This window comes from Orbicella franksi, chromosome 5, assembly GCF_964199315.1.
Source record: "Orbicella franksi chromosome 5, jaOrbFran1.1, whole genome shotgun sequence".
NCBI classification, from domain to species: Eukaryota; Metazoa; Cnidaria; class Anthozoa; order Scleractinia; family Merulinidae; genus Orbicella; species Orbicella franksi.
In genome coordinates this window covers 14500139-14512913 of record NC_138149.1, presented here as the reverse complement: position 1 = coordinate 14512913, position 12775 = coordinate 14500139, and the positions used below count along the sequence as shown (strand labels likewise).

The 12775-nt window shown below is 40.2% G+C and overlaps 1 protein-coding gene across 1 annotated transcript in view; it reads left to right on the top strand.

The window, feature by feature from the left end:
• LOC145486260 (rho GTPase-activating protein 21-B-like) overlaps positions 1-12775 on the top strand; it is a 33519-nt gene that overhangs the window by 6979 nt on the left and 13765 nt on the right. The window contains exons 3-15 of the mRNA XM_081464887.1: positions 284-422; positions 982-1060; positions 4289-4343; positions 5373-6752; positions 7126-7269; positions 8436-8477; positions 9020-9073; positions 9795-9884; positions 10348-10473; positions 10721-10789; positions 11069-11136; positions 11966-12090; positions 12610-12687. Coding sequence (XP_081321013.1) covers positions 284-422; positions 982-1060; positions 4289-4343; positions 5373-6752; positions 7126-7269; positions 8436-8477; positions 9020-9073; positions 9795-9884; positions 10348-10473; positions 10721-10789; positions 11069-11136; positions 11966-12090; positions 12610-12687 — 2449 coding nt within the window. The remainder of the gene's footprint in view (positions 1-283; positions 423-981; positions 1061-4288; positions 4344-5372; positions 6753-7125; positions 7270-8435; positions 8478-9019; positions 9074-9794; positions 9885-10347; positions 10474-10720; positions 10790-11068; positions 11137-11965; positions 12091-12609; positions 12688-12775) is intronic.

The following is a 12775-nucleotide window of genomic DNA, read 5'->3' as shown; positions in this document are numbered from 1 at the left end:
CAAGCTTTGAAGACAAGATTTAAATATTGTTGGGATTTCTTACAACAGAGGATTGGAGGTGAAGATGATTGACATCTACCAAAACTAAACTTTCTGTCTAGATTTTCTGCTCTGAAGGTTGTGTGTGAATGATGACCATTGTAAGATGTTGCTGAGAATTAACTAACAACAGTTGCAGCCCATAACTTGTTTAATGACTGGCAAGACCCAAACCACAATCACATGCTTCACTGTGTTCATTGTGTGTTTAATATTATGTCCTATTTTTTTCTTTTTCCTTAAGCCTGGTCCAGGACCAGGTGTAAATGGTCTTGACCACCATGTTGATGACATTGAAAGACAAAAGGCAGAGCCCATGGACACTGTGTTTGTGCGGCAAGTGGCACCCAGTGGACCAGCAGACAGGGCAGGGCTCTCTACAGGTAACGCCTTAACATACAGAATTGTTTGTTTTTAGATGTTGGCACCTATGGTTACTGTGCATCTTTACTGACCACGTAATTCATGTCACAACATCATGCCATCTCATACATAAGGTGTGCGCGCTACTTAAAGAGGGAGAAGTAAAAGCAAGTACCGGGTTTCATTTTTGAGGAGTGTTTACTCTCTTTCTGTACTTTTGGAGTAAGCTAGTTCTGTCGGAAGTGGTTCTGCATTAGACAGTTGCTCAAGATAGTAAAATTGGCTGTGAGAGTGTTCACAGTCATCACTCATTTCTGCCATTAATATTAAGTGCATCATTTTAGGGGACCAAGTGCCTTTCCAGTAGGGCCTTATGGGTCATATGATCATTGGTGTTTTCCCTCTATTTTTACATGTTTTGTCTGCTCTATGATGACCATGAAGTACAGTGTGATGTCATAAGCATGTAATGCTGCATTCCTTTTGGCCTGTGCCGTGGGTTATGGATTGCACTGGTAATTGGCCTCGAGCGCAGTGCCCACAAATTGTCTCTCAACTTTGTTTGGTTACCTTTTTCAGGTGACCAGATTGTTTCTGTTAATGGCCAACCAGTAATGGGAAAGTCCTATTCACAAGTGATTGAACTTATTCTATCAAGGTAAGAAAAAGTAACGAGAAATAATGTCAAGTACATGTATTACCAGGTGAGTGGTTCTCACATACAAAGTCTTGGACATGTACTTCTCAAACTTCAAATAATGTAATCATAAACATTGTATATGTACCTGTAGAAATTTGGTAATATGATGATTATATTTCATGGCGATTCTGATCATTCAATAGTGTATAATTAAACCAAAGTTATAGCCTCAAGAATTCATACCTCTTTTCCTGCCCCAACATATTAAGCATTTAGCCGCTCTCCCAGGGTTTGAAATTGCGACCAATACAGTCGCAAATTTGTGACTAGGTTTTGCCTTGACTGACACAAATTAAAAGGGCTACTGCTAGCAGTAATCTCAAAGAAAAAAGGACATTGTTTGTGGATAAAAGACACAATTTATGCAAATAGATATAAAGCAAACCCATGATTTTTGGATCACCTACTGGATCACCATGTTTCATTATTCTAAGGCACACCAAAGTAAACAACTCTCTCTCTCTCGAAAACTTCAAAATGACTATCCCTGTTTGAAATTGCCCTATAATGCATTGCAAACCCTTGAGCATTGAGTATGTCATGTATGTCTATGGATTGTGTCTCTTCTATTTGACTTTGCGACTAAAAATTTACATTTAGCAACTATTTTTTACCACTTAGTCGCCAAATAGTGACTTAAAGTGCACCTAACCCCAAAAATTTTTTTCGCTAAAACAAATCTACTTGTTATTTGAAATAGTTCTGCGAAAAAAATTTTGGATTCCGTTAAATCCTCGATTTTCTGTGCCCCGACGAAATCTCTAAAATAGCTCCAAAACACTGCCATTTTGTTTCAGTCCGAGTTTGAGGAGAATGGGTCCAGCGGCTCTTGTGATGTCTACCCAGGAAGGTTGGATATCTCACGTCCTCTCATTTCCTTCAGGACGGTGCAATACACATTTGAAAAGTGTGCAGAAACACCTTCCAGAGGTGCTATTGGCTGTTGCAGCAATGTTCCAGATTTAAAGAAAGATATACTGTACAATTTACTGACGATGATTGGCTAATGGTGCAATAAAGACGTAAATGATGGTTGATTTTGTCGAACTGAAACAAGCAAACTGAATCTGTGAGAACCATTGAAGAACTCTCACTGGAATTTGTTCCGCAGACTTTTGAACGCTATTTTCATAAATTGTTTGCTTAAAGCTAACCAGCAATTTGTAGAAATACTACCGACAACCTATATCTTCCAATCCCGCAGTATTTATAACATAACTGGCAAAGTTGTGTGATCCGATCATGATCAAGAAGCGTTATACTGATATGTAAATAGATCGCAACGGTATGCCGCTAATCAACACTTATTTCTCTTTCGATTTAGATGAAAGTCGAAGATTAATCCTTTAGAATTACATGATAACAAAATTGTTAGACTCACAGAGTTTTTCGAAGGTTTGGAAATCAGCAGTGCGACAAAGATTCTGTGCAATAGCGTGGAAAATATGACCGCGTAACATTATCTGCGGACAACTTAGGGAACACATCCTTTCCGTTTATCCGACGGATTTCACTGCAAACTTTGAGAACAATTTACATTGGTTATTTGGAGTTACGACTTAAAACGTGTGACAATGTGAAATTGGTAATTGTATGAAATGTTTCCTTCCGCCTTGCTTCCCGCAGCTTCAAAAATACAGGTCCAAACAATATGATTTTCAATCAATCAAAGCCAATGTTTTGGAGGTCATCAAGTCTTGAAAACTGCAAAACGTACGTTGCTCTTATAAACATGAAGAATTCAAGTGAAAGTGAAACACAAACTGGATTTAACAGAACAATCACACCTTGACAAAATACATTCTCGCTAAGGACAAATGTAAATGGGCTATAAACATGCGTGGTAATCTTATGTTTAGTTGACGAAATTACCACCCAAAGCAGTCCTTGAGTTTTCTTTCCTGCTTTTTGTTTGCCTGCTCCTCCACTTCATATCTAGCTTTCCATTCCTAATATACAAGCAGCTCGTCCGCAAAGAAGTCTTCTCCTTTGTTGCTTGAAATATTGTAAATTGCTCTCAAAGCTCTAAGCAGTGAGTTCACAGTTGTCGAACATGCTTGATCGAAGTTTATTTCAGAGCCTTCCAAATCAAAACCTAACTCTGACTCCAGTGACGAAAAAGAAATGACTCTGAGACAAAACTTGGATGTTTTAGTCCCAAAATACATTGGAACAATTAGTTTTGCGTTCCATTTTCTCGAGCAAATACAGAGAGTTGACTGAGGTGCTATTGTGTTTGGTTCCTGGGTAGACGTCATCAGGTACTGCCGCCCCAGACTCCCTAAAATGCGGTCGTGAAACACTTCAAACGCGACTTTGAAAGGGCATAGAAAATCGAGGATTCAACCAAATTCAAAAATTTCTTCACCCAAATGCTTCAAATAAAGTCTAGATTCATTTTAGCGAAAAACAATTTTGGGGTTAGGTGCACTTTAAGGATTTTGTTAATTTCGAGCCCTGTCTCAGAGCAAGGAATTCCCAGTAAAGGAAAGTAATGCAAATTTCAGAATGAGGGAGATTATTGTGAGAACCTTATTTGTTGAGAGAACAGAACACATTTATCACAATGTTAGTTGAATTGTCCCTAAATGTAAAGCTTAAAGTGCAGAAATGTGGCCTCTGAGGGTTCTTTAGGATTGCGACTTTGATAAAATAATGCTTTTTCCTTTTTTGTCCCAAACCATTTGTACAATTCCTTTGTCAGCTTTGCATGGCATGGTAAAGTCTGCATGCGAGCCAAGTGGCCCATCAGCCTGGAGCTTATCCCGGTTTCTGTAGCATGAAGCGACTAGGAGTATTTCTACTCCCCCCTCGATGGGATGCTAGTCCATTGCAGGGTTACCCCCAGCATTAAGTTCGCCAGTACCCATTTATACACCTGGGTGGAGAGAGGCACTGTGAGAGTAAAGTGTCTTATTGCCCAAGAACACAACACAATGTCCCCGGCCAGGGCTCGAACCCGGACCGCTCGATCCAGAGAAGAGCACACTAACCACGAGGCCACCGCGCCTCCCCTTTTGCATGGCATACTACTGAGAAATGAATGTTGAGAAAAATCACTGCTATTTAAACTTAAGCAAATTTTTAAAGTTATGTTAACTTTGTGAAACATTAAATTCCTATGATAAGGTAGATACAGTGTGCATACAACAACTAATGGGTGTGAAAAATCATTTGGTCTTTTAGCCAAGAACTGCTGGAGTTAGGTATTATTCCTAAGGAAGACTGTGTTCTTCAGATGGTGAGTGACTGAGAAATGTCATAGAAGTAAATAGTACTTAATACTGGGTTAGCTGACCAGGTAGTCAGTAAATTACTACTGTCTACACAGATGATCTGCACTGACTCTGATAATTGCAGTGACACATTTACATTTAGTAAACAACTGAATATTATTGACAAACCTTGTGGCTCGTGCCATTTTAAAGGCATTTATGTGGTAAGGCAAGTTAGAATGGCAGCGTGTCTGTATGGTTGGGGTGTCAGACTTGAGATGCGGGGGGTGCGTTCTTACCACCAAGCTGGAGTTGTTTCCCGGTAGTCCCTAGTTCATCTCCCTGGTCTTGCTTGTACATGTAAATAGCCAACTGGTCTGCCTCTCACTGGAGTTTTAAGCCTATTATATTTAATTGAAATATGTTTGTTTCTTTCAATTTAAGTGGCAGGCTTGAAAACTATCTAGGTGTAGCTAAGTGCATCGACCACTGCAATTTTTTTTATTTTTTCCTGTTTTTCTAGTCATTCCTTGCCCAATTTGTTATAAATTTACTCACATATAACAAGCATAGAAACTCATGCTAGTCCGTGTGTGCTATATGCTGCATACATGTACATGTACTGTGCATGTAACCAAAATGTAACTAAAAGTAGTTGAACCACTTTTAGAAAATGATACATGTACTTACAATACTTTAAATCCCTTATTTTAATTCAAAGACATCTACGGACAATTTTCTGATGTGCCTGACCCCTTCAGTTCAAAGTAATTCTGTTGCTGTGGTCTGGATAGTCTGCATGCTCAAAAAGAGAATTTTACAGTGAAGTGTCGCAGTAGTTTTGTATACAAATGGTTTTAGCAAAGTTAACACTATTTTCAATCATCCATTGTAAGAGTTGCATGTTTTGAAACAGTCAGTCACCTCCAAATTTGTGATTATTGATTTGTATTTCTCTCTGTTCTGTGTTATTTGAACTCTGGGGTTTTAAAAGAACAACTGCATGTTGTCATTCAAGTTCATTCAGTAAATCTTATTTTGTGTGTTCTTTAAAGGTAACTCCCACACTCTCCATTTCTCCAAGCATTGCTGTTGGTGCCCACGAAATTAGCCAGTCTCCTCCACCCGTCAAACCTAAACCAATGTTTAGACGTCTGTCGAGCCATGACAGCCCAGCAAGGGTCATGTCAACAGTGACAATAAACCCTGCAAACTCATATCATTTGAAAATGTCGGACAAAAACTCTCAGAGTTCCGTTGACAATTCTACTCCAGTTGTTACACTAAGGCGTGGCTCTGTGGATAGAACTGCCATGGAGAACAGGAGTTTTGTGATCACCTCTGAGAGTATGGATTATAACAGCAATTTGAAGTCAAGAAGTTCCAGCACTCTGGAAAGTAGTGCTGTGAATTCGCCCCGCATGGATGGCTCTTATTTTATGGCTGCAACTGATTCTACAGGAAGACCGCTTGCACTTCGCTTTGAGAAAGGTTCAAAAATGGGTAACACGCTGACAGTGTTGGAAGATTCCAGAACAAAGACTCGTTCTCATTCTCTACCAGTGGTAGAAATGCAGGGATTTGGCGAGCGAAACAGAGCCAGTAGCGATTTATCTGATGTAGATAGAGTTAATTCCATGAACTTAAATGATGGATATACATCAAATGAAAAGAGTCATGGGTCAGTCAGTATCCCACCGTTCATGCTGTCAGCGCCTAGAACAGTAGCCTCTGATAGCCCTTCAACAACATACATGAACACAAGCCCAGACATGGGCTCTCGTCAGCCTGTGGCAACTGATCCAGGCTACAAGAAAGGACGAGCATCATATGAAGAAACCACATCTTACCTCATTAGAACAATTGCCTCTCACATGAATAAAGATCGTCAGGGAGGTTTAAAGTCCTCCACTGTCGGGGCAACACTACTTGAGAGCAAAGAAGGACAACCTTATAGGCAGAGTGGTGGTAATGAAAGATGGACACCACCAGATTCAAATACTGAACTGTACAAAGATGCAGATTCTCCACATCCAGCAAAAGTACCACGTCAAAGTGAGGACCAAGTAAAGCAAGGGGCCTATTCAAGCCAAGTGGCCATCTTCCCAAACAAACCTGCTTTTGATGAAATGCATTTCACACCGACAGTTGGAACCACTGACATGGAGTCTTCTGCTGTAAACAAACAAGGCAGTCCAAAGCCACGACGTGTGTCATACCTGATGGCAACTTCTCGAGGGAGCTCAACCTTGTCAGACCAGAAAATCTGGTCAACTGCTCCTCAAGGCAAAAAGCCTGGGAAATCATCTTTGTTTCAAGCATTCTCTACCATGCTACCACCAGTCATGGTGCATGTTTCATCTGGGATGGAGCTCTGTGAGGATGTCAATGGAGAAGAGGGGATGGAGATACCTACCAACGAGCAGGAGGATGAGGTGTGTACAGTGCACTCATGACACTTTGACTGCAAAGCTCAAATTATTAACCACGATTGGGGTCTTTACAGGAAAATTTCAAACGGAGACCTCACTGTGTTGACTGCGCAATAGCGAGGTCAATACTGCAAGGCAGAGGTTTGAGATTTTCCCATGAAGACCGAACATTTGAGAGGGAGAAAAATGCCCTAGAATTAGCCAATCAGAGCATGTTTTACATCGGCTACAAACACAAGCCACATAATAGTGCAGTTTATTGTACATCTCAGATAGTATGCATACTGTGTTTGGTCTTTTCTGACCATTACGTAACTTGTATTCCTTTGCTGATGAATTTGTCAATTCTCGGCACGTGTATTCTTGATATTCCCAGGTATTCTCAGTCTCAGCCGATGAAAAGTCTGGTACTGAAACTACAGTGCAGCGCTCCAACCGACGTACCTCGTATGTGATGGCTACTTCATCTCCATCATCACCCAGACGTGAAGCATCATTGGAAGCTACAAAAGAGGAAGAGGTAAACAACAGTACCAGGCTCCCCTGACTGGAGAGCTTACTTGTTTGTTTTACATGTAGTAATCAGGGTTGATCGTCTCTGTTAACCATTAATAGCTATTTGAAGCAATGGAATTCAAAATGGCCGCCATATCAGTAAAAAGAGCTATGTAGTGCATATTCATGTGAAAGGACATTCTTGGGCCTTCCCAAGCCGAACTAGAAAGGAAATTAGAAACCCTTGACAAATTTTGCATGTACTAGCCCCCCCCCCTAACTCCCAGATGTTTGTGCTCTGAAAATGTTCGTGCTTGCAATTCGTTCTTTAGCCAGCAGAAGAGAATACTTACATGTATCAGTGTTATCACTGTTTGCTGTACTTGTTGTTAATATTATCGTTCTTGTACACTGTAAGGAGAGGTTTTTACTTCTGGAGAATTCATTGTTAAGTGAAGAGCAGTGTTTGCTATTTTGGAACATTACATCTGATTGATGTACACGTATGTCATAGATCAGGGCAGGAAAAACATTTTGAAATCCAGTTGCCCAGTGGGCCAGTACCTTTCATTTTCCAGTTGCTCCCACTAAAATATTACTTGGTCAATAGGCATGCAATGTTTATGGCTTGTCAACTAAAAAGACTACAGGAGCTAATTTCACTTGCCCATTGGACCACCAAACGTCCATTTTCACTTGTCCAAGAGCAAAATTTAGTTGCCCTGGGCAATCAGACCTGGGCTTTTTTCCTGCCGTGGAGATAAAACTGGTCACTGAGATACCATCATCATCATCATTTCTCGTCATGCCAGTAGGCCAACACTCCCTGTTCCGTGCCACCGCTTTGGCTACTTCCCAGCTCTTCCACCCTGCCTTGTTTCTTTCCTTCTCCACCGTCCTTCTCCAAGTTGTCTTTGGCCTCCCTCTCGCTCTTTGACCTTCTGGTGTCCATCCCAATGCTGTGAGGCAGTCGTTCACACCCTCTCTCCTGAGTATGTGTCCCAACCAGTTCCACCTTCTTCGTCGTACCTCACAGCTTATGTCATTGACCTCTGCCATTTCAACCACTTGGTCACTGAGATATACGTGTTCTCAAATATGATCATTGTTGTGATTTGTAACCTTCAGTTTTGACATGGAACTTAATATTTTGCAGACATTAAACTTTTTCTTATGTTGTTATTATTCCAGGAAAACAAAGAGAGGGGTGAGCAAATTCCTGGCATGTTAGAAGTAAGTGTTTTCTTGGTCAAAATTCTGTACCTAAATGCAAGTGACAAGAAATTTAACTGGAAGAAATGTTCTAATACTTATTATGCACTTGTACATGTATATGACATTGCCAGAAATATCATATTGTATTAAATTGTAGCTTCGGCATAACCACCTTTTTATGCCTTTTTCTTGTGGGCTAACTTAGCTTATTTGGCCTGCCCTGGTCATAATGAAAAAGTATCTACTTGCTATCTATAGAGGGCAATCGGGGGTGTAACTAAAAAAACTCTAAGCAGGCTCATTACAAACCCAGCTGGCTTTTCTGGCTCTTACTCCTCCAACGTCTCCCCAAGTCTTTGCTTTTGTGTTAAATTTAAGCCACATTTAAGTTCTCTTCCAGGCAGTGAAATTAGCCTGCAGCCTGCCTTTTTTACACCCCAGTCAATGGTATTAATTAATCTTTTTTTTTGTTTTCATTTGTACATGCTGTTGGGAGTGAAGGTTGTTGTTGTTGTTGTTGTTGTTGTTGTCACTAAGTGCTTTGATTGTATTTGTTCCAGGTGTGCAAAGAAGGTCTACTTTGGAGAAAAGTGGCTGTAGTGGATGGGGGAAAGGTACAGGCAGTATAATTACATCTAGTTCACCAGTAATCCCTTTTGGAACAGATCCAGAGGGTTTCCTTACTTTGATCAGTCCTTTTATTTACATCACCAGTATGCTTACAGGTTTGTGTTCAGATTTTGACATTAGATGCTAATAACTGCCTTGGCTGAAATGATAGAGCTCTGTTTATAACAGTTACTTTAAAATATTATTGTGCCCCATGCACTTTGCCTGTGGTTGCTGTTTTGCAAACTTGGGACTTTCAGGGCATCAAGAATAAAAAGCCAGGTCCGCTTACCCAGGACAAGTAAATTTTGCTCTTGGGGAAGTGAAAAATAAATTAATAGCATTTTGGAGGATGGGTGGGCAAGTGAAATTAACTGCAGTAGTCTTGTGAGTCTGATGTCAGCTTGACAGATGATAATTTCCAGTCAGAACTATTTCAAAATCTAAGACTGCAATGTGAGTGAAAAGATGAATGAGTTCAAAGCCTGGATTAATTTAAAATTCATGTGCACTTTGTTTGTGTTTGCTCTCTCAATATTGGCCATATTGGCAAGTGATATTTAAGTGGAACAAGTGAAAATGAAAAATCCTTGAGCCACTGAGCACGTGGATTTGAAATTTTTTTCCGTGGCATGACTGTTTTTTCTTCCTAACTCTGGTGTCTGTACATATAACTCAGTCTTGTGAAATAACATTGAGATTTTAATTACATGCATTATTTTTTAGCGTTCCAGTGCAAGGTCTTGGAAGCCCGTGTTTGCTGTTCTGCGAGGCCATGTTCTCTACTTACATAAAGACAAAGGGATGGCCCATCAAGTGAGTGTTGATATAAAGGAAATTCACTAGTTTCCAACAGGGGTTTCATTAACAGACGGGCAAATTGACGGGCTGTGAAGACAATTTTGCCCAGCTGATTTGCCCGTAATATATAGAAGAAAGTTTTTCTTACAAAGAAGTTCAGTTCTAATAGTTTCACTTGCCTGTGAAAACCAGTTACCCTCCTGCTGAAAACATTAATGAAACCCCTGGTTTCCAATTACACTGGACAGGGTCATACTCAATGTAGCTACTCTGTCAAATTGTGCTATTTTAATTTGAAACCCTTTACATGTGTGGAACATTTGTGCATTTGCCAATGTTAGGAGTCAGTGACCATGTATAAACCATGTGGGTTGCATGACAAGTGCAGGTGCCTTTTGGACTACATGTATGTGAAAAGTTTCTCTATTTGCAGTGAGTGATTCAGATGGGCTGATGATATGATATTGTTTTTTTCCAGGAGGATAGCTCTGATGAACAGCCAATCAGCATCAAGTCCAGCATCGTTGACATTGCTCATGACTACACTAAAAGGAAGAATGTGTTCAGAATGACAACTTTTAATGGATCAGAGTTCTTGTTCCAGGTAAAGTTTTGAGTGAACTAAATACTTTATACTACAGAGTAGAATGAATCTTCAGTTCCTTTTCTTTTGTTTTCACATTGTAATTAAGTAGCACCTGGTGTAAATAAGAAATGTATATTGTAGGATGGATGTAGTAATAGCACAATACTTTGTTATTGTAATTTGTGATACGTGTAATTTGTTAAAGGTGTATTAATTTAAATAATAGTAATGAAAAAAAATACAATGTAGCTCTGTTATGTTTCAGACCGAGGATCATGACTCCATGATGTCGTGGATTGCGGCCATCCAGACCAATAACAACCCTGATGAAGATGTAAGTGTGTTCTTTGTAACTAATGGTACTAGAACAGATCACGTCTTTAGTTTTTGCATGACCATACAAAGTGGTTGGCTTCCAAAACCCCCTTGCAGTCCAATCAGAAGTTCCTGCATTAGGATATCTTTTTCATTACTGCGTCTGTTAACCAGTGTTGCCAAAAATGATGTTTCCTTTTGTAGAAAACTTTACTGGATTTTCTTACAATGACAGCTTCACAATGCTCATTCGTTATTTATTTCCAGCACATTGTGTAAAAATGTTACCTTTTTTTAGGAGAACGGTGTGAGCAGTCAGAGTTTGATTATAAGAAGAATGAAAACAGTGGAGCAAGAGACATCTGGGTGAGGACTTTATTGTTGTCAGCACTGCATGTAGATTGTGTTGGGGGTCATAGCTAGTAACAGGCAAGCCAAACTTGCCTCGATAAAAAATTGAATTTATTTAGTTCAAGTTCCCCTAAGAGGCTATGCATTATTGAAAAAAATAGATCAATAAATCAATTGGACTAGCATGCCAACCAGCTGAATGTACCTAATCAAATGTTTTTGGTACACGTTGGTGACATATCAGGCAAGTTTGCTCTGGCCATGGTTTGCATTTTGGCGAGATGTAGTTGAGCCAAAATACCCATGGCAGGTGAACCTAGTACCCAGGACAGTAGACACGGCTTCTGAAGGGCTAATTGCAAATGCAGGTATGGTAAGTTACTGTAGCTCAGTGTCCCTAGCTTTCTTATGCTAAGATATTAGAGTCTATTACGGTTGCTTGTGGAGTTGTGGTGGCCTCATGGTTAGTGTGCTCCCCTCTGGATGAAGCAGACCGGGTTCAAGCCTTGGCTGGGGACATTGTTTGATGGTCTTGGAAAAGACAATGTAGAGTGCCTCTCTCATCCCAGGTGTATAAATGCGTACCAGTGAACTTAATGCTGGGGGTAACCCTGTGATGGACTAGCATCCTATCCAGGGGAAGTAGAAATACTCCTAGTTCACTTGGCTTGCATGCACACTTCACCATAGAGTTGTAACAGACTTGTTTTACATAGCCAAGATAGGTTTTGTTTCAGAAGAAATGTTTTCTGTGGTGCCATAAGGTGAAGTTCTCTTTCACTTGATATCATTTGTCAAGAGGGAAAACATGACCAGTGACAGTATTGCTTGTTATCCCATGTAGGTCAAATACTGCTTCACCCAGTCACAAGTTATCACCTCCAGTCAACACCAAGATACCTGGTATACCTGGAATATCAAACATCAAGAAAAGCTTGTCTTTCAAGAACATCACTGCTGGGCAGAAAGGTAACAGTCAATGTAGTTTGCAGCTCTATCCAGTCACACCTCCTGTAAGTGGAGACCTTGAGAACAGAAAGGCTAAAGGACCATGATGAAGTGTTCAGTTCTTTTGTGCTCAGTAGTCATTGTGAGAAATTTGTTGTATGCTCTGCCGTTCCAGGCAATGTCCATATCCCGCTCAGGGACGTTTTTTTGGTGGTTTGACCCCCCAAACTCCCCCGGAAATTCCAGTTCAGCTTTTGCATGTACGTTCCTTTAAAATATTTGGCTTTTGTGGCCTCTAAGCCCTTGGAATATCCAATGTCTTTCCACAGGGAGAGTATGGATGTTTTCTGGAACTGCAGAGATTTTGAATAGCTCATGTTCTTAGAACATGAGATTTTTTCTCCGACAATAGGCCTCTGTTAAACCAATTGCAACATGCATTTTTTAAAAAAATTTTTAAAGATATTTATGGAGCAAGAAACATTTTCATATCTTTTGTTCATTCAGAGGTGTGTCTTTCTTTCTTAATAATGATTTTAGGTGAAAGTGGCAAGACACATGGAAATAAATCATCCAAAAAGCGGAAGAAACCTCAACACCCCAATAGCTACCCTTCAGGTAAAGTTCTCCAAGTAACTAATTAGTTAGTCTGCTGACAGTTTACAGTTGATCAAGTTCCCTTGTGAGGATGGTGCCCCCCCCCCCC